The 22,629-nt window shown below is 36.3% G+C and overlaps 1 protein-coding gene across 16 annotated transcripts in view; it reads left to right on the top strand.

The window, feature by feature from the left end:
• UTRN (utrophin) overlaps nt 1-22,629 on the top strand; it is a 457,624-nt gene that overhangs the window by 355,625 nt on the left and 79,370 nt on the right. For all 16 annotated transcript variants that reach the window (XM_064486618.1, XM_064486616.1, XM_010983720.3 and 13 more), the window contains 4 exons: nt 2,866-3,134; nt 9,639-9,785; nt 12,152-12,230; nt 15,314-15,374. In XM_064486618.1, coding sequence (XP_064342688.1) covers nt 2,866-3,134; nt 9,639-9,785; nt 12,152-12,230; nt 15,314-15,374 — 556 coding nt within the window. The remainder of the gene's footprint in view (nt 1-2,865; nt 3,135-9,638; nt 9,786-12,151; nt 12,231-15,313; nt 15,375-22,629) is intronic.

Here is a 22,629-nt window from a genome sequence, read left to right as displayed (position 1 = left end):
GCTCGCTGGAGCGGGAACACTGTCAGCTTGCGCCACGGCGACCAGGGAAATCAATTCATAAGCCATTAGGCTGGCGGTGCTCTGGTCCAGGCAGCACCTTACAGTCACCTGGGAGCTTTCAAAATACATCCAGGCTGCCCTTCACCCTTGATCAACTGAACCAGAGTCTTTTAATACTCGGGGGGTAGGACCCTTGGGGATCAGCATTTGAAAACAAACTATCAGGGTGATTTCTGATATGTCACTAGAATTCGGAACTGCTGGTCCAGAGGATTCTCCACTCTTGCATGAAGGCCTCAAAACTTACCAGGAAATATCTATTCAGCAAATTTGATGCAAATTTTGTCTGTTGATTTTCAAATAACTGGAAGATTTTTTGATATCATGATATCCCTTTATGATTTTCATCTTTTATGCTTTCTTGTTATTTTAATTTGTTTTTCTGTTTTCTTACCCCAAGTTGTCATAACTTGGGATTTCACATGTTGCTTCTTACTACCTGTTTTGCAGACATCCTGAAAGGTTTTGTTTGGCTTTTTGCTTTGCTCTCTTCTTGGTTTAAAGTGTGCATTAAACTGAGATTGTTCCTGTAACAGGAGGCACTTTTATTCTGACTCTGCGATTAGTTAATGGGCTTTCTTTCTGGCAAACAGATGGTGAATTGAACATAGAACTTTTCTTCTGAGTAGCTGCTTGAGTGGGGATTATATAATAAATACTACAAAAGGACTGCTCAGTCAAAAGATTTTACATTAAATGAAGACCAAAATGTCGCAGCCAGTGTTGGGAATTTTGTCACAGGACAAAGAAGCTGTGCGTCTCCCTGCCAGGTTATTCAGTGACTGACTCAGAAACAGTTTTTGCTTTATCCAAGGAAAACAGTCATAAGTAAGTTGTCTCTTCTGAATTGGCGCTGCATTTTTTTTTTACCAAAGTCAGTAAAACGTGGGTGCTTAAAACATATCTTTAATAAAGCCCAAGTGACTTATTAACAAGCACAGGTGTTGCCATCATAAAAATTATCAACTCCCTCTTGCATCAGGCTAAGAATGACTTTTTTTCATAGCACTTTATATTTATGTAAAATATAGATAGTGTAAGTATTACATGTTTTTCCTTTTATAAAAATGTCTTGAAGGTCTAAGGATTTAAATCAAGTTGCCTTTCTAATGACGTACTTTCCTCACAAAGTTTCGTCTCGGGAGCCTTGGAATCCTGATGTGTTACATGTTTCAGGCATTTTTCCAGGATTCTCGACTCCCTCCCCGGACTGTTGCACTGGACTGTGTCCCAGCCTAAGCATTCTTTGAAGCTGGGTCTCTAGTTCACTAACTTTCCTCATTTATCTCGTACTGGTGTGTCTAGCCTGTCGGCCTGTCATAATGTTTTCTCTTGTAATCAGCCCCGCTGCCGAGGGATTGTTGGCGTTTCTGCATAGCCTCTTAGCACGTCAGCAGCACAGCTTGGAGTTCTGTGGCTGCTACGCTCTTTATAGTCCATGTGTCGCCCAGAGTTGTGTGATAGCTGCTTTACTTCTAAATATCGAGGTCTAGAAATTTCTGGAAACTTAGATAAAAAAACAATGTTCTGTCCCCTTTACCTTGACTTTTAAGTAATATTTAAATAAAGACAGATAGGCAGACAAATCTATGTTGTGTAGGAACGTTCTAGTTTAGAAGAGCTTGCTTCAGTTCATCTTACCATGGAGTTCTTTTTACCAGGAAGTTTGGTGAATTTCAGTGCATTTTATGAATGGTTTGGAATATTTTGAGGTGAAGTGGGTATTGCTAATGTGGCTGATGCTTAAAGATGCAATGTTATCACAAAGAAGAAAATGCCCTTCTGCCTTCATGTGCAGTTTTGAATGATTGTATGTTTCAGGCTTGCATCTCTGTTTCCAGGGGACAAACAGGACAACATTCAAACCAGCCAGAGAGGAATGGCAGCCTCCTAGGGTTTTGGGGGTAGTGAGACCAGAAGGGTTTAGCTGGAGATCTGTCTACCCTGCTTTGAGATTGTTTGCTCTGTGACCATCAAGTTCCCATACCCTTGTCTTGCCAGCTTCTGGTCTTTGTATTTCTGACCCTTGGCTTTGACCTTGACTTTGATTTCTGTCTGTATCCTTTGCTTGTCCTCTGGACTCCTCCTCTTTCTTCCTGCCCCTGCCCTGTGGCAGCATCTTGCATCATGCCTGCCCTTTCCTGTCTGAAGAGTACTTTGTTTCAGACATTCTGGAGGCCCTCTTGTTCTGTTAAACCTTCAGGGTGCTCTTTGAAGTCTTGTCGTCTTCTTGTTGAAATATCTGTGGTCGTGCTACACTTCTGGGCTGCACAGAATGCTTTGTGTTAAAGATGAACTAACTGCCAAACAGACTCAGCAGTGATGACGTATCTAAGATATGTTGTTTGTCTTCAGTTATATTTTTCGAGAACACAATAAATTAATCTTATTTTCTTAGAGTTTTTCCTCATGACTTAAAGCTATTTATTTCCCAATTATCTTTCCCATTTCTCTTGAGGGCAATGACAAACTAATGAAAAGCTATCTTTGGATTTTATGTAACTAAATTTATGTTAAAGAAAAATTGTTTTATTTCTTGAATGTGTCACATTTCAAATTTTGCAAGTATATTAAAAATCAAAAGTCACCAAAACCACGTGGGCTCTTATTACTTTGAGTAGCTCTTTTCTTCTTTGGAGAAGTAATGGGGATTGGTAGGCAGTGTGGAGGCATTTTACTCTGGTTAGTGTCCTGGTAGCAACCCTTTGGAAGCTGGTAGTCACACTTGGCTGTAAGAATGTAAAGTTGATCATGCTTCAAAATACTCTCTCTCTCTGTCTCTTTTTTTTTGTTTTTAAATCACAGAATTGACTCCTGAGGAGAGAGCCCAAAAGATTGCCAAAGCCATGCGCAAACAGTCTTCTGAAGTCAAAGAGAAGTGGGAAAGTCTAAATGCTGTTACTAGCAATTGGCAAAAGCAAGTAGACAAGGCGTTAGAGAAACTCAGAGACCTGCAGGGAGCGATGGACGACCTGGATGCTGACCTGAAGGAGGCGGAGGCCGTGAGGAATGGCTGGAAGCCCGTGGGAGACTTACTCATCGACTCGCTGCAGGACCACATCGAGAAAACCATGGTCAGCATCCTTGCCTCAGATAAAGTCTTTTAAGAAATCTTGTGTTGTTAACTATAACACAGATAAAGAGAGCCACATATATAAGTTGTTATAAGGGATTGTTATAAGGCCAACACATTACAACCTCCACCAAAATCAGGATTTAGAACTTTTCCAGACACAACAGGTGTTTTCCATATGCCCCTCACCATCAGAACCCCCTCCCCTGACAAAATAACAACTAAGGTGACTTTTACAATAATTCACTTCTATTTTTCTTTATGCTTTTTCACCCAGTTGTGCATCCCTAAACAATATAATTTTACCTGTTTTTTTAAACATTATTTTATTGAGTTATAGTCATTTTACAATGTTGTGTCAAATTCCAGTGTAGAGCACAATTTTTCAGTTATACATGAACATACATACATTCATTGTCACAGTCTCTTTCACTGTGAGCCATCACAAGATACTGTATATATTTCCCTGTGCTACACAGTACAATCTTGTTTATCTATTCTACATTTTGAAATCCCAGTCCCTTCCCACCCCCCGCTCCCCTGGCAACCACAAGTTTGTATTCTATGTCTATGAGTCTGTTTCTGTTTTGTATTTTTGTTTTTTGGTTTGTTTGTTTTTGTTTTAGATTCCGCATATGAGCAAATTCATATGGTATTTTTCTTTCTCTTTCTGGCTTACTTCACTTAGAATGACATTCTCCAGGAACATCCATGTTGCTGCAAATGGCGCTATGTTGTCGGTTTTTATGGCTGAATAGTATTCCATTGTATAAATATACCAGATCTTCTTTATCCAGTCATCTGCTGATGGACATTTAGGCTGTTTCCATGTCTTGGCTATTGTAAATAGTGCTGCTATGAACATTGGGGTGCAGGTGTCATTTTGAAGTAGGTTTCCTTCTGAATATATGCCCAGGAGCGGGATTCCTGGGTCATATGGTAAGTCTATTCCTAGTCTTTTGAGGAATCTCCATACTGTTTTCCACAGTGGCTGCACCAAACTGCATTCCCACCAGCAGTGTAGGAGGGTTCCCTTTTCTCCACAGCCTCTCCAGCATTTGTCATTTGTGGATTTTTGAATGATGGCCATTCTGACTGGTGTGAGGTGATACCTCATTGTAGTTTTGATTTGCATTTCTCTGATAATTAGTGATATTGAGCATTTTTTTCATGTGCCTATTGATCATTTGTATTTGTTCCTTGGAGAATTGCTTGTTTAGGTCTTCTGCCCATTTTTGGATTGGGTTGTTTGTTTTTTTCTTATTAAATCATGTGAGCTGCTTATATATTCTGGAGATCAAGCCTTTGTCAGTTTCATTTTGCAAAAATTTTCTCCCATTCCGTAGGTTGTCTTTTTGTTTTACTTATGGTTTCCTTTGCTGTGCAGAAGCTTTTCATTAGGTCCCATTTGTTTATTCTTGTTTTTATTTCTATTGCTTGGTAGACTGTTCTAGAACATTTTTGAGATGTATATCAGATAATGTTTTGCCTATATTTTCTTCTAGGAGGTTTATTGTATCTTGTCTTATGTTTAAGTCTTTGATCCATTTTGAGTTTATTTTAGTGTATGGTGTAAGGGATTGTTGTAGCTTCATTGCTTTACATGCTGCTGTCCAGTTAATTTTACCTGTTTTTTAAATATTTTAAAGTCCCTCTTAATCTCCAGATGTTCCCTTTATCTTTTTTGTTTGTTTGTTTGCTTGTTTATTTTCTTTGCAATGTATTTGTTGAAGAAACTGATTTGTTTGTTTTATAGTGTTTCTCACAGCCTGGATCGTACAAATGGCATCCACATGGTGTAGTCTGGCAGGTTCCTTTTTAAATTGGTAGTTGGATTTAGAGGGTTAATCAAAACTGTTTTACTGGGAATTCTTATCTACTAATTATATCTCATTGTCTGACTATATAATGAAGGATTAGTTTAGCTATAAATTTTGTTTGTAGTCAGGTGTTGCCCAAAGTTAAGGATGTTAAACCTCTGGTCTAGACTCCCCTTGGCTCCATAATTTAGAACATATCCAGAAAAATTTTAATGGAATTTAGGCAGCAAAAGACACAAACAACAGATTTAGAGTGTATTTGGGTTTGCAGTATCATAGTAAACTATATCGTAGGTAGTCATGAATGAAATCAAAGACTAAACAGATGAAAAATCAGAAGGTGTTAGACTGATAGTATTAATAACATGAAAGGGATTTTTTTTTGCAAGAGACGTAACATCTTTTGTGCACAGACATTGGATAATACTCTCCCTTTCTTTGCATGTGGTTGAATAGGAAAGAGAAGAAAGGCCTAGGAAATTAACTGAATACTACTCAGGAAAATTACATAAGTAAATATATGTATGTATAAATTGGAGTAATAATAATAATAGATAACATTTACTGAGGCTTACTGTGTGCCAAGAACTGTTCTTAGCCAGTTTATACTGATATCTCTTTTAAACTTCACACCAACCAAACAAGATAAGTCCTGTTATTATGTCCATTTTACAAATGATTAAAGTGCAGACATTGCTCCAGCCCACACAGCCAGTAAGTGGTGGAGTTTTTGTGATTTCTCTCTTGCTCTTCTCCTTCATTGTAGAGACCTCATTCATACTAATATAACTAAGCTCAACTTTGATCAACTATTTGAATTCAAAGCTTTGAAAGTTACATATTAAATTTTAAACAAAAATTTTTTTTTACTAAAAGAGTGTTGGGGTCTACCGTCTTTCATTGTAAATATACATGTTTCCAGTGACCCTGGGATTTAATCAGACTTCTTCCCGTAACTGTAGCATCCAGAAAGCTTTTCCATAACTGAATCTGAGTTCAAAATAACAAACTGAATATAAAACCTTTTGGTACAGATTCTTTGGAAGTTGCATACTTCTTGCATTTTTAAAAGATGATTTTTAAACACTGAAAATCTTTAAGCCAATGTTTTACGAAAAGTATGTTCTATTGGATAGCAAAACTGCCTCTGGGTTGGAGCAAGAATTCACCCATTTGAATTTGAAAGTATAAGTTTTTAATAGAGGATGATTATTTGTGGGGGAAAAATGAAAATTTGTATCTGGGGTTATTAAAGGCCTAAACGTTTGGGAGTTGTTAATCCCATTTGATTAAAGAAATTACCCATCTCTGAATCCAAATCCATCTGTTTAAATTTCTGCTTACATAGCTAAGCTGGGAGAAACAACCATATTTGAGACAAAGGAATAAACTATGGATTAAGATATTTCAACATCTTATTAGGAAAAAATAAAAAAAAAAAACCCACAAGTCTCCTTAAACCAAGTAAAATGGATTCAAATCTGGGATATTTTACATGTTCTCTAAAGTATACCCCAATCCCAGTGACGCTAGAGGCAGTTGAAAATAAATTCTGATTATTGCTAAATATTATTAAATATGCCAAAGCAACTGGAAAACAAAATCTTTCAGAGTAGTCAAATAATTGCAACTTCCTAAAATCATCCTTGATCATTCTTATTTGCAGAATGCACACCTCTGACAGGAGGAGGACTGGGATTCACATCTGCCAGTGGGCTGCCAGTCAGCACCTTGAACACTAGCAGATGTTCCTGTTTTTATAGCATGAAAGACCACATAGGTTTTTATTCTCCTGTAAGAGAGCACAGCCAAAACATAATAAATTGGTTATTGGTACCAGAACACACAACATATCTGAAACTGTTTTAAAACTTGCTATATTTCAGAAAGCCTCTTAATTTGAAGCTCTTGAAAACCAAAAGACGAACTTTCTTAATTAGAAAGATTCCTCATTACTGTAAAACACTGGACTACAGAAACAAAATTAAACTTAAAATGCATTGTTTGTCTGAGAGGACTTTTAATGTTTTTACCTGTGGCTTTTAAGAGAAAAGCATTATTTTTATAGAGGAAAAGATAAAACTCCTTTATTCTATAAGATTAAAAAATCTGTCTTGAAGTTATAATATAATTTGAAAAAACTTTCACTGTCTTTTGAAATAAAACTAGTTATTATTTACAATTACATAAATCTGAGAACATTTTCTAGCATTTCACTTTTAACCTTTAATAGCTCCAAAATACGAAGATACTGATTTTAAAATCTGATCATTAGTATATAATGTAAAAATCACAACTGAAGAAACCTCGAAGGATTTGAGTGCTATAATTATTTTTAAACTGAATCTGAGGGAACCCAAGTCTTTTCAATGTCTAGACTGAAAAAATCTCTTTTCTCACTAGTCTCTCAGTCTCATGCTTCTGTATTAACTATTAGTTCTTTAGACCTGTCATGTCTTTATTATCACATCTATGCTTCTCTCACTGAACTGTATTTGTGAGTCAGTTTTTTGTACACATTCTGTCATCCTTGAAAGACAAACATCTACAGTCATGGAGAAAAACTGTCACAACTCTGAATTCCTTCCATTTTGTGTCAATTTTCACATGTTCATGGGCTTCCCTTCCTCTATTTGATTTTGATTTTTTTTTCTTTATGCTTTATTACAGAATAATTTATCTAACCCCACAACCTCAGCCATCACTCATTTAGCTGAATCCCAAATGTCCGTCTCCAGGCCTGACTTTGAAATGCTGGCGTCTTCATGGTTTTGGCGATATTTCTTACTTTCTGCACATTGACTTCCCTGCTCACTGCTCAGATGTCATCTCAAAGTCTGTACCTTCCACTCTGTCTCTGGACTCCAGATCTGTTCCTCTGAGCTGCTTCATGTGGCTTTTGGGCATGTTCAATAATTTTGAAATGCTAAAATGTATTTTCTGATTTACCTAAAATTAATTTTCTTTTTAAAAGATATGTTATATTCTGAACATTATTTTGATGTTTGCCAACCATAATGTTTATTTTTATCCTTTACATGTAATAAAAGGGGGTGTTAGGAAGTGGTTAAAGAGGCTTTCTCTTTATAGGTATAAGGAGGAAGCCAAATTAATATTGTAGTGTTTTAATAAAACTTTATAGCCACTTTGAGCTATATTATTCATTAACTAAATTTGGAGCGATGAAAGAGAAGAAAGGAGGCTCATAGAAATGATGAAACTTGAGGGCAAATGCTAATGGTATGTATACAACACCTCATACCTGTAAGTTTGGTGTGTTATTAACTCTAATTTTGACATACCAAAGAGTTAAAAATATTCTGTTCTCTTTTAGTATCCCAGTTCTGTTCCCAATTCTATATTGTCTTAATCTTGCCTCAGATACCAATTTTTTTAGCCTCCATCATTAGAAGTGAACTCTGTGCCTCTTGTATGGCAAACTTTGTGCTGAATACTGGAGAGTGTCTGTTCTCAAGAAGCTTCCATTCTTTCCTTGGAGGTGGGTGGTATGGGTGGTGAGGGGACATTAAAATATGAATGCTTCCAATGCCAAGAACTAGGACCTCTGATAAGGAATGATGTTTAAAATCTATATCAAGTGGCTTACATGGCACCAAGCAATCAAGAATGTCCCCAACCATAGAACCTGATTTGTGTGTCCAGAGATGTACAGGCTGAAAATCCTGTCTGTGTTGGAGCTGGCAGGTAGGATGCTGAGGAGCACATGATGGGGCCTCCAGCCAGGACAGGGGAAGGAAGGCCTCTGGGAAATCTTCCCAATGGGTGGGACACTCCAACTGAGTCTTTTGAAGGATGGATAGGGTCTGGCAAAGACTTTGTTGGGAAAAGGATACATGAACATACAGGGGGTTGGAATTATGTGGAGAAAAGAGAGAACTTAACTGTTTGCATTAGTCTGTTGTTTGTTCTCACAGGACATATCTCTGTCATTGACCCAAAATATTTTTTTCCCTTCACATGCACCCCCCTACTTCCATGTCCCTATGCCAGCTTTCTGTACTGTGCCCAGAGGGGCATTTGTCAGTTCCAAGCTTCACTTACTAATTTTCCGATAGACCTTGTGCTTCCTGCCCCACCTTTAACCACAGAGAATGGTCAGAAGTGATTTTGAAAGAGATAAACCTTACCTTGCCAGCGTATAATAGGCATAGATTTTGTGGTTAGGAAAGCTGGTTTTACTGGCCACTCTCTAACTTCATTTTAAATGGAAACAGTTCAAATCAAGTTGTTGCATCACATGAAAAAAAAATTTAAGTTATCCATATTAAAAGAGGAAAATAGGACAAAAAATTAAGATTAAAAACCAAGGCTAGAAATTAGTAAAATGTGTAATAATGGCAAAAATTTTCCAGACTAAATTGCATATAATGAAAAATTTGAAGGAAGTATATAATCACTGAAATGAGTTTGTATTATAATTTTCCTTTTCACACACCTGCATAGATTCTCTGGCTTATTAGGGTGACTCTGTCTGGTGGTCTTGGTTGCTAAAAATCTGAATTTAATTTAGTTGGCTGTTGTTGAGTGAGCAACTTAGGTTGTTGGCCTCTCAGCTGACCTTGGCTGTCTTTTTTTTTTTTTTTTTTTTTTTTTGAAGGAAATATGGAATCCTAGCTTTCATTATATTCTTTTCTGATGACACTTTTCTTGTCTTTTTCTTTCAGGCATTCAGAGAAGAAATTGCACCAATCAACCTAAAAGTTAAAACAGTGAATGATTTATCCAGTCAGCTGTCTCCACTTGACCTGCACCCATCTCTAAAGATGTCTCGCCAGCTAGATGACCTTAATATGCGATGGAAACTTTTGCAGGTGTCTGCTTATTCCTCTTCATAATGCAGGCTTACACTTGGTCTTTAAGCCCTACCTCACTGTTCTACCACCTGCCATCACTTTTTCTTCTTCATTGGTTGTATTTGGTAATGGATTTCTAGCCTGTGATGACATAAGTTATTTATCTTTCCTTATCTTGAACCCAAAGACTTCATTTATTTATGAATATAGATTTTAATGTAATTTTATGATGCACTCTTCATATGATATTTCTAGAAAATTGCAAAAGGTCAAATAAATCACAGTAATTGAAACCTATGGTAGGGAGTCAGCTTTCTTTAATCATGCATTTTTTTTTTTTTTCTTTTGAAAAGTTAGGAAAGTCCCTGTCTTTCTTCTTCCACTACTTGCTATTTAGGTATCTTGCTCATTTTTTTCCAACTAGTACCCTGGTGGTGTTTACCTTTGACTTTTATGTCCTAGCTGCTCTAATGCAGTTGTTTTAGTTGACTAGATCTAACTTACTCATCCCAAAGCCAAACCAAGAAGAATCCTCTTGAGTATTACTAAGTATCAGCATTTGCAAGTCACCCTATGTGCCAGTCAGTAGTTTTTGGGTCAGTCTTTGTGGAACTTTGTCACATTCAGTGGCCAGTTTCTGGGAGTCATAATAATCATTTTTTCCCCCTGAAAACCAGCGGGCTAATTTAAGTGGAAGTTGAAAAAATAACTCTTTCTGATCTTTCTCTATATTTTGTGCCTAAAATGATGTGATATTTAATAAGATAAATATGCAATTTCAAGGTAGCACATAAAAGCATTTATTTTAATGGTATAATATTTATAAAATATTATAGTGTTAATAGGTCTCGAATTAATTCAGATGTTGGAACACCCAATGATTTACATTTTCTTCATGGAATTGAAACGATCATAAGTGATTATGTAGTATTAGTCTTTTCTGCCTTTGAAGAGAATATTAATAATATGGGATTCATAAAGCAGGATCTGTTAAACTCACTTTTTGAGTGAGTAGAACACAGAAGCATTTGACTTTTGCTCTCTATTTATTCTACTCTGTTTCACTAACTCATTATCTTCATATAGGTATTCCTCTGGTCCCTCTTAATTTCCTTCCTACTCCGCTTCGTCTACAAAGATGAGAAGTCAGGGAGTACGTTATGCATTAAAGAGGATATGTATCCTGTCATGCTGATCTCTGAGCCCAGGAACCACTAGAGCTCAGATGTTAGTTGCTGGTTGAATAAGAGGAGCACAATTTATGCTGGCAGACAACGCTGTTAAATTTCAGGAGTAGCATCTTCTTTTCTCCTCCTGAATGTAAAAGTGTGGCATTTGAATGCTTTTTGACCTAAATGAACAAAGTACCTGCTAATGCAATTTAAATAGCTACCCAGGAGAAACTGAAGCTGCCCAGTGAGCCAGAGACACATGCTCCATTTAAAAGCAGTTGAAAATAAGATCGGCAATCTAAGCAGAACGCCTGACCAGCGCTACCAGACGGAGACCGGGAAAAGGAATTGGAAATGTCAGTGGGCTCTGTGCTGTTGTCACTGATTTGCAATTAGTTTCTCAGGGCACCAACTTTTTGAATTTTCAAAGCGTAGAGAGCTACGACTGTGTGTAAACAAATATATAGATTATATTTGTCAGTTGGTATCTACTTTAATACTCCCAAGTCAAGGTGATGGACACAAACTTGGAGGAAGATAAGACATTCCATAGTCATGTGTCTTTTCGCCTTCCATCTGTATCTATCTATCTAATACTATCTGTCATCTGTTTCTTTGTATCCATCTATCATCATCATCATCTATCTACTCATCTGTTTTTTTCCCCTTGAAATGTATTAGAGTTCTTTTTCAATTGTTACCTGTAGCACTTTTTACAACCTTCCCTACAAAAGAGAGATGAGTAGCCACTGAACTCATGGGCACATCTTGACTTTAGATGCTTTAGAGTGTTACTGCTTTTGAGTAAAGTGCAGAGTAACAGTCAAGGCATAGATTCTGGCATCAGACAGGCTGGGCATGAATACTAGCGCTACACATACTAATTTTATGTCGTTAGGCACCCCTTTGTGTCTTAATATTTTCATCTGTAATACAATGATAATAGTAAGGAATACGTACCCAATGCGGTTATTGTGAGGGTTGACAGAGTTAATTCATATAAATTGCTTAGAAGAGTACCTGGTACCATTTACTATTACTGGATGCCAGGAGTCTATTTTCATACTGACACTTTATTTCCAGATACAGAAAAGGAGTCTGTACCAGCAATCATACCTGGGCAGTAGCATCATTTATTGTAATACTTAAATCAAGGATATTATTAAGGTTATTGTTTTGAAATCAAATGATTTCTTGTGTGTGTATGTGCAGGTTTCTGTGGACGATCGCCTTAAACAGCTTCAGGAAGCCCATAGAGATTTTGGACCATCCTCTCAGCATTTTCTCTCTAGTAAGTACCAACAAACTTGACTGATCTCATTAATTGAATGAATCAGCATATTTTTTTCACTCTCACTCAAGAAACTATATTTTTTGCTAAAAATGTATTTACTTTTTTAGATAAATATTATAAAAGATATTAATATTAATGACAATATTGTTTGTTGGTTATTATTTCTAATAATCCATTTAATAACCTAATAATATTGTTTCTAATAATAAAAAAAGTCTTTAAAGTGAAGCAAAAATGAATTCATCTTTAGCTATGTTTTTTCACTGGACCATCTGTTATAGTAACTAATATAGTAACATCATTGCTATGCCATATGCAGAGATTATGAAGTTTTTCACAATAAAGAAATCATTTTTATATTTTAAGATTTTAAATTAATTTTTCTTCTTAAAAAGTATTTACTAGTTTAAAATGCACCTGGAGTCTTAAAAGTAAAAAAAAAAAAAAATCACTTCACACGTCTTTGAGAAGATTTTGGTTTATTAGACTCGCTACAATCATACTGAGATTTTCTTCTGGTTAAACACTGCACGTTCAGCCAAACCACATATGCAGATTTTTATGTAATGGTCTCCAACTGAAATTTTTCATTTTATGGACTGTTCATGAGATCTTAAGTAAATTGAGCTCCTACTTTACTTATTATTCACTGCTAAGGAAACTAAATAATGTAGGATTCAGAGTCACCCAGATTGAGATTAAAATATTAATTTTACCTTTTACCAGGCCTGTGAATCCTTGAAAGTTAATTTTTTATCTTAAAATTACTAGAAGAATACTTTTTTCCTCTGATTGCCTTGAGATTTAAATAAGAAAACATACCAAGTTACACAAAGCATGTAGCTCAGTTCTTGGCACAAGTGCTTTCACTAAATGTTAATTCCTTTCCTTTTCTCTGGCACACAAATGTAAGCAAGCACTTTGTGTAATTTAATTCAATTTAAATGAAGTTTAAAATGTAATGCAAAGCTTATTTTCCCAATTATGGTACCTTCTTTGTATCTGTAGCCATAGAGAAAACTGAAGTAATCATATTGTGTCTTCTAGTCAAATTGATTACATTTATATTTTCTCTTGATCTTTGTCATGATTGATAATCTGCTTTACCTCAATTCACAATTTCGAGAATCCTAATCAATCATTTCCTGACCTTCCAGTCCTACACCTGTAGTGTTCAAGCTCTCTCTAGTGCTCTCTCTCTCTCACTTTCTCTCTCTCTGTCTCCTCTCCCAGCCTCCCCGCCACCTCCCACCACACCTGTTTCACACACCTGAGCTCTTAGGTAGCCTATCTTTGACTGATGTATAGTCCTTCCTGAATATACTGTCTACCTGGGTCCCAGAATGCATTGCTAAAGTCTGGATACCATCAATGTTGATAAAGTAAATAGGTTTGCAGTAGACTCATTAGGTATAAATTACTCCAGATTGCTTACATTTAATTATATTAATGTTAGGATCTAATTAAAGAGGAATTTAACAAATAATTGAGTTTCTATTTATAATTCTAGGAATTATTTATCTATTAGTATTGATGAAACCAAACACTTTCACGTAGCAACCAACCTTTCATAATAAAAACCAAACTCTGGTTCTTTAGGAAATGAAACATAAAAACTGTGAAGCTCAAACACATTGCCTTTCATGGTCTAGCACTGACAGTCCAAGGAGGTCAAAGTTATTCAAATCAAAACAATTATTACAATGAATGGCGAAGTGTAAACAAAATCCTAATTAATAAATTTAATAATTGTTATCCATTGCTGCTTGGAATCTTTGGCTTTATTATATTTCTTGGACTTTAGCCATGGTTATAAAAGGAGCCTGTTCAGTTAGGCGCAAAGTAAAAACTGACCTCTTAGCCTGGTGCCAACACTGCGATGAGGTTGGTTGGCTCTAATGAGAAATTTAATATACCTAGCTCCACATTTTCATCCCTTTTTGATACTTTCATGAACATGGTTGGAAAAGGGAGTGCTCACACTTTATAGAGAGAGGAAGAATTGTTGAATAGAAACATTGCTGAGCTAGTGGTCAGAAATCCTGAAATCACTTCTGGGCTCAGCCATTTCCTGGGCAAGTAATTTCACCTCTGGATATTTAGTCCCTCGTTGTTGGCTTCCTTATCGATACATATATTTGAAAATGATTTGCAAAGTTTAGAATGCTAACTAACAATAAGGTAGTATGACCTCATATTCAGGAATAAAACATTAGTGACAACTGGCTCTATGAGAATCTGGTGATACTTGCAAAGTTTTATTTAAATTTGCTTGTTTTTTGGTTCATTTAGCAAAATTCCTTAATAGTTCTAGTTGCATGTGTGCACTTTTCTTAAATAAGTCTTGAAATAATTGGTTTAAAATAGGGAGATACATTTTTATAAATAAGGAGTAAATAGAATTGTAAAAATTAAGTACTTCAGTAAAACAAAACATAAAATCTCTATCCTACTGATGTCTAGTGTAAAAATAGGGTTTTTTTTTTCCTGTGTATTTCGGATGAAAATAAGTATTTGAAATTCTTCTGTCTAGATAATTGCCTTGGTTCTTTACAACCCTTTGTGTGTTTATTTTAATTTTCCCTTTTTAAAATTCATATAATTGAGTTTGTTTAAATGCTGTCCGTCCTAAATAGTTATTCTTGTGTGTATGATCCTAAATAAGGACTGTTATTAGTGGTCTGGAAAATTCGTTGTTGAGAAATCTAGTTTACAGTCTGGATATACCAGGTAAAATTAATTTTGCCTTTAGCTTAATCAAAAAATATATACAGAGTATAATTTCCTGGTAATAAATTTTAAACTGTGCTTGTTATAAATAATACAACTTGATTTTTTAAAATATTTGTACCAACAGATTCAACTAGTTAGAGTCGGTATTAGAAAGTGAGACTGCAGTGTTTCTCTTCTCGCTTCAAATGCATCTTTAAAGCCACTCTTTGTCTGGCCTAGCAGAGTTCATGATTCTAGGAACTCAGCAGTTCTCACTGAATTTGGTATAAAGTGTGTTCAGTTGTTTTGCATTAAGGTATAAGGCTTTTGGGTTAGCAGTGTTTCCAATAATCTCCCTGTTTCCTCAGCTTCAGTCCAGCTGCCGTGGCAAAGATCCATTTCACATAATAAAGTGCCCTATTACATCAAGTAAGTTGATTTTAATTCTCTTTTATGATACCAAGAAAATAAAGTTATGTTGATAACTTAAGAGGCTTTTCCCATGTAACTAAAAAATGGATTTCAGTTCTGTTATATGAAGGAAATTGTATGTGTATAAATTTATGTAGCTATAAAATATATATTTAATATTTGAAAGAAATTAGTTTAAAAATCAGAATGATATTTATAATTTATTAGATTAGGCTATATATCTATTTGGCTAGTTTTTTAAAGCAGACATTAAAATATTGGAGGAAAATGACATTTCCAAATATTCTTGACATAATGGTGTATCTCAAACTGTACTGATTCTAAAACATTTTTATAGCTTCCAGAAACTCCATTTTTTAAATGCTTACACTCTTCTCGTTTTAATCCACCAAAAAGAAATAGTATTTTGTCATTAACAATTTCAATATTTTCAAGTTTTTCTTTGACTTACAGAAATTATGTACAATATTAGTTTTGGCTTACCATCTTTCATTTTTGTTGTCAGCTTGACAGCTTCTCCTTTTTTACACACTAAGTTTTCCTTCTTATGTAATATTTTATAAGTTTTGTCTGATTTACACAAGATCTGCCTAGGATTTGATCTTTGGCTTAGTCTGTATGTTGTCACTGGACAGAATGATAAAATTCATCTTCTGGAATCCCTTGAGGTGTAAAGTACTGATGTACAGTGTGATAAAGCGATAAAGAGTCGTAGCTGACACTGTTTGTAAGGTGAACGGTGTCCAAGTTGTGAGAAAAACGTTCGCTATTATCAGGAGTTAGCTCTGTCTCAGATTAGTCCTGTGACCTCAGGCAAGTCAGGGGGAGCTCTGGGCCAACTTCCCTTTATAGCCTTCCTAAAACAGCATGTGGTATCTCCAAAATCCATGCCAACACTAAAACCTACTCTCCCAGTATCCCTCTTTCTGAAAATTTTGTGTGTGAAATCAAAATGTTTATGAAATGGTGTTTTCTCATGAAGGTTTTATTGTGGTCTGAGAGGTATACTCAGAGTAAAACAAAATACGTAATTTTGTCATAATGCATCATGAAGATAATGAGCAATATGTTACACTGTCTTAAGGGAATTTAATACTTTTATCAGTGTATAATCTACCGTGTATTAAGTTGTGATAAATTTCAGTATAAGGTAGTAAAGCAGTGGATTGGTATCAAATTTGTGCAAGCGTGAATGAAAGAAGTCAGAGGCTCGGCTAATTGACTTGTCTTTATTGAGAGAAGGTGTGATCTTCTGATCCAAACTTAAAACACATAATAATTCCACATAATAATAATAATGGTTATAGAGTTAGAGAATTTTAATTTGCTGGGTGAATATTGACTTGAATTGAATATTCCAGGTTTAGGTATAAGTCTGATGTACTACGGAATCATGGCCAAAGTTCAACATCCTGACCCCTGGATGTGAATATGTTAGGTTATTTGAAGGTGGGGAAGGAGCATGAGCCAGGAAATGCAGGCAGCCTCTCAAAGCTGGAAAAGGCAAGGAAACAGGATTCGCTCTTAGAACCTCCAGAGAGGAGCACAGCCCTGCAAACCTTGACTTTAGCCCAGGGAGACATTTATTTTGTGGTAATTTGTTATAGCAGCAATAGGAAACTAATACGTATACTATACAAAATCTAGAAGTCCATGAAATTAATTGAAGTTAATTCATTTACTGAATTGACCTAGATTCCTGTATCATCTGACTTTTTATAAATGTAAATTGGATCTAGTAAGGCAGATTTTTGTTTTTCTGAGATAAAGAAAATATTAAATCTGTTGCTTGATTTTGTGTATGCAATGGTTATCTATTTGATTTGGCACTTTAAAAATCCATCCTATTTTCAGCACTACTATTAAAAAGAACTTCTGTATTTTCAGGTAGGTTATATGTGACTGAGAATTACGTTACCTAAGTCAGAATATCACTAATTTAGTATTATTATAATTTTGGGAGGGGAGGATTTAGCAAAATTGTGTACTTCCTCAGTCTGCAAGTTCTTATTGGGCAGACCAGTAGAGTACAAACTAGTTTATCTAGCATCTTATTGACTAGAGTACTATAACCAACATTTCAAAATATATACAATACAGTGATGACCAGAATTTTTAATGTGACCCGCAGGATTGTAGCATCCTAAAATATCTTCAGCATTATCAGTGAAAGACTGTATTTTCTTAAATGTGTATAATTTTAATGTTAAATGTCTTCAGATTTTCAATTTAGAAATCTGCTCATGTATATAGAATGAATTCTCTTATTTTTAGAAAACTTGTTTAACCAGATATTCTTTCATTACTTGCTCTGTTGTGTAACCTAACAATTTATTTCCTCGTAAGTAAGGAACATCAATCACTAGAGATAGCATTATACAAGCCAATATTTCCAGATGAAAAATCATTATGAAAACAAAATGTAATTTCCAAATAAATTAATAAGCAAGTAAATGATGAATTAAAAGGCTTTTAATATACACTTCCCTTTGCATGGCTGCACAAATAAGTAGAAGAAAAATGTTAGAAACAAAGTTAGCATGATTGTCATGTAACCAGAGTTTCCTGGAGCATATTAAGATGTATTAATTTGACCAACAAGAGAATAAAATTCAGGTAGAAATATCAGATATGTTCAGTATTTAAGTGTGCAGTTTTATGCATTCTAATGCCAAAATACAGCAAGAAGGCTGGGAGATAATGGGAAGAAAAAAATAATTTATTTCATATTCTGATTTTATAGATTAGTTAAAACATACTTTGATGGCTCCCCAATGCATTTATGTCTCTCTAGGTAATTTGTTATTAATATTTTGAAGTATACTGAAGTGGTTCCATGACTCATTTGCTTCTAGAAAATGAGAGAATAAAGATCTGAACCCTAAGAGTCTATGTAGTGTAAATCTTTCTACGTTAATGTCTTCGGTTGAAACTCATATCTTTAAATTATATTTGCTACTTCTAAGGTAGACTTTCCAAAATTGATCTAATTATCTTTCTTTTCTAGTATAGTCCACTGACAACTTGTCCCATCAATTGAAGAAAAGTTGAAATGGCTCTTGTTGCCTTCACAATGTACAAAAATCTATCATAAAAGCAGGAACTGTTTCCCTGTGGATTTTTGGTCATGTGCTGTGCTTTGTACATGTTGTTCATTTTCTCAACTAAAAGTTAACATCCAGGGAGTTTCAGGTGCAAAGGGAATGATGACCAAAAAATTCGGGTTGAATTTTCTTAATACATCACATTCATCATCTAAAACTCACTGCTTCTCTTTTTGATCCAGAAATAACAATCACAATAAGAAATAGTCATAGTGGGTGATAATAATGATCATTGAAATAAGTTATATGTTTTGAATGTTCATTTGCCAGCCACTGTGCTAATCCCGCGCTTGGGTTCTCTCTTTTAATTCTCACAGTTGCCCATTTAAGTAAGGTACTGTCATTACCCCCTTTCTCAGGCAAGGCTTAAGTAGTAAGTACACACATATCTTGCTTGGGCTCACACAGCCAGCAAGTGCAAGAGCTAGCATTCGCATCCCCAGGCACAGACTCCAGCTCCTGGACACTTGATCACGATGCACTTACTGCCTCCTATTCTCTGTGCTAGTGGAAGTAGAGGACAGAAGACTTTAGTCACATGGAAAATTTAGGTAGGATGAAGGATTATATTTAGAACAGTGCCGTCAGGTAGAGAAAATATGAATAAACATCCTTTCTTTTGAACTATAGATGAGTTACCATTGTTTACGCACTAAGTGCCAACAGTTGAGTGCAAAGCTGTCAAGAGCAAGACCCAGCACCTTCTCCAGCACTCCACACTGCCTTTTCTGTAGGATTCTCTTTTAGCTAATTTCTGCAGGCTTAATATATGATTAAGGAAAGCTCACATTGTGGTCTGATAATGGACAAAGGTGCTTTTCTATGGATAGCAAATGTCATTCTCCGCTGTCCTGCCAGCAGCTCGTGGCAGGAGTTCTGATTTGGGGGACAGCTGTCTGCCCCTCCACCACTTCTGCTCATCCACAGGGCCAGGAGCTTTCCATCTGTGAGTAGCTTGGCCAACCAAGCTGGCTCATGTGTCCCCTGGGGCAAAATTAGCATAGGTGGTTCTCTACCTATCCAGCCTATTGGTGAGCCATCCTGTTTCATAGGCTGTAGTAAGAGATAGTTAGGAAATACCGTTTTCCTTTCTCCCTCTGCAGTGTCTTCTCTAAACCCCAAGTCCGTGACTTTTCAATAAGCCTTAGTCTTGGTACAAATGATTATTCTGCTCTGGTGACAGCTTCACGTTCACATCTCTACAGTTCTGTAGCTTTGTTTTCCCCACTGGAATCCAAAGCGCAAACCTTAATTCTTCAGTTCCATCACATGCACCCAGCTTTAACATGAACATTCTAGTCATCTCTGATTATACAGATAATCCGTATCACAGTCTCTCCACTGACACTCCTCAATACAACAGTGTATTAACCAGAATAAACTAATCTGCATCTCTAAATACCACTGCCATGCAGTCCCCGCCTTCTTCCAACACCCCCTTATGAATAGGTCTAAATCAAAATTTTCCTCAATTTATTACATCTCTTTTATATTTTCCTTTTCTGTTCTTGTGTTCATTATGGATAATCCTGCAATACTGGTTTCGACCCCTTTCTCACCTCCCAAGGGCACCCTCTACTGCCCTAATCCATCAATTGCTAGAAAAAAAAAATTGTCACTGTAAATGAAATCTTGGAGAGCAAGTAGTTGTTCTTTATGGCAGTCATGCAATTTATTTGCATAAACTGTATCTACTTGTCTCATTATATATGTACAGTACTTATTTCTTTAGAGGAATTGCGAAGTCTGCTTAGATGATGTAGGTGAAATATTTCTTTCCTAAATAAGAGCAGAGAGGAGTGGCAGCAATAGGAAATTCAAATATCCAGCCTCACTGGAAAATCAAAGCTAACAAAGGTATAGGTATAACACCACCAAAAAGGGAAATTAGCATAAAGCATTTTAACTTTAAAGGTTACAGGAAACTCATCCCAAAACAAAATCAATCCATAACAAAGATATTTCTAACTATGAAAGATAAATATAGTTCTCTCTGAAAGGCTTCCTACAGCAGTCTTCATCTCTCTCCTCCTTCTTAATCATGATGGGAGAGGGCATCCTTTTGATTCCAGATTTTTAGGTGGAGACGTCTCGGGACACACTTCAAGTCTCTTTCCAGAAATAGCATTTGTGTTTCTGGTTTTAATGATAAAGAAATAAATGGAATGGAAACTTAAGAGAATGGACTGGAGAGTCTATTTTTTCCAAGAAGTGGTCTGTGACTTTATTTTTATTGAAAATAAATATTTAAAACTCACTGGGCCAACTCTGCTGAGGAAGAGGGAAGAATGAAATTGCTTTATGAAGGAATGTAGGCACCTTGGGATCCCTAAACCTCCCGGGCTTGGAGTCAGCTTCAGACAAATGAGCGTACCCTGGCCAGCTAGAAAACTGAGCAGCAGAACCACGGCCCTGCAGCAGCCCCCACTGGGCAAACCATAACTGGGTAACTTCTGGAGAATTTACCAGTGTCCTGGTTTGTTGAGATAATTAGAATTGTTTCAGGGCAGGTCATCTTCTTTTGAGGGGAGGGGACTGCAAGGGTCTTCTTATATAGATTCCCTCACTAGTTCTGATCAGGAAATTCCAGACTGATAGGTTTATTCCACCCCTGGGAGAGGCTGGAACTGCAGTTAGGTTAGGTTTGATGTCTCGGTAGGGTTTATTTAGCACAAGTGACTCCATTTTGGGCTGCTTGTTTCTTTTTAACAACATTTTATAATTGAATCCAACAGATTTGGAATCATCCATTGTTTACAGTTTGGTCTTCCTGTCTTGTATCTTCATTATCATGACAATCGAATGGCATTTTTTTTATAAGGAAGACCCTATGCTTCTAGAATATCCATTGTCAAGTGGGATCATATATCTTACTTGGATTTTGAACAGAAAGGTGTTTTTTTCCCTTGAAATGCAAACTTGAAGTTTTCCCTTAGAATTATCTTATTTTTCCATAAGTATAACCTTGGATTTTCTGCCTTTAAAAGCCTAGACAATGGTAGAAAGTGTCTGTGAGGGTTCCAGAAGTTACACATATAACCTGAGGCACATGTGAACTTACCCCCACACAGCTTCCTCATCTGCTGCCCCCTTGCCCTCTCCAGAGTCCCCTTAACAGGTCACACACACCAGCACAAACGAACACACAAGCACACACGCACGCCCAGGGTAAGAATCAACATTCCTGATGGGGAGACTCTGTATTCTTCATGTGTTCTTTGTATATTCATGCATGGTGACACCAAGATTGAGGAGATTATAAATCCACCTCTTAGATCTATAAGAAGATATCACTCAGATAAATGACATCACAGTTTGCCAAAATGTTTTTCTGTCTTTATGCTGTAGTCACCTGAATGCAAATTTGATTACTTGGGAGCCCTGCTTGATCCCTGTATATAGCTTGTATAAGCACGTGAAAAGAAGGGGTTTGCAGAGCCTATGTTTTGCCTGTGTCGGCTTCGTTCTGGAGATTCTATTTTTCACATAGCACCTCTTAGCTTCTATGACACTACACAAATTACGTATGAAGTTTATTGTCTCTTCCCCATTTCTCCTCACTTCTGAGGAGAGGTCTAGTGAGCTGAAGACAGGAAAGCAGGCATTCCACTTGACAACATGGAGTTCATTGGTAATTTTGATAGGACCAGTTTGGGTGGAGGAGTAAAGTTAGCATCTCCAAATAGGAGTGGGTTGAGTCCTGAATGGGACATGAGGATGTGGACTATTCATTTGAGAATTTTGACTGTGAAGAAGAGGACAAGGGTGCTAGCTAGCAGGAAATGCAGAGTCAAGATAGGGGTGAGAGAGTGTGTGTGTGTAATTAAGGATGACATTTACATTCTGAGAACAGTCTTACTGATATGGGTTAATAATCAGCACAAGAGTTGTTTAGAAATCTTTGGGAAGAATTGGCCTTTGATAGGAGAGGAGACCATCCCTCATTTTAAAAAGGAGAGAAGATAGTCTGGCAGATGGAGGGAAGTTTATCGATTTGGTGGTGGGAAGATGAAGGAATTCTAATCTGGTGGTTTGTAGTATTTTCAATGAAGTGTGAGATCAAGTTAAATGATACTAAGGCAGGAAGGAAACTTACTTAGGTTTGGGGAAAGAGTAGTAAACAGTTGTCTTGGGCTGTGGGAGGCAAG

Source organism: Camelus dromedarius, chromosome 6 (genome assembly GCF_036321535.1).
Source record: "Camelus dromedarius isolate mCamDro1 chromosome 6, mCamDro1.pat, whole genome shotgun sequence".
Taxonomy (NCBI): domain Eukaryota; kingdom Metazoa; phylum Chordata; class Mammalia; order Artiodactyla; family Camelidae; genus Camelus; species Camelus dromedarius.
Note: the sequence above shows the minus strand (reverse complement) of the source record. Positions and strands in the feature narration are given on the sequence as shown.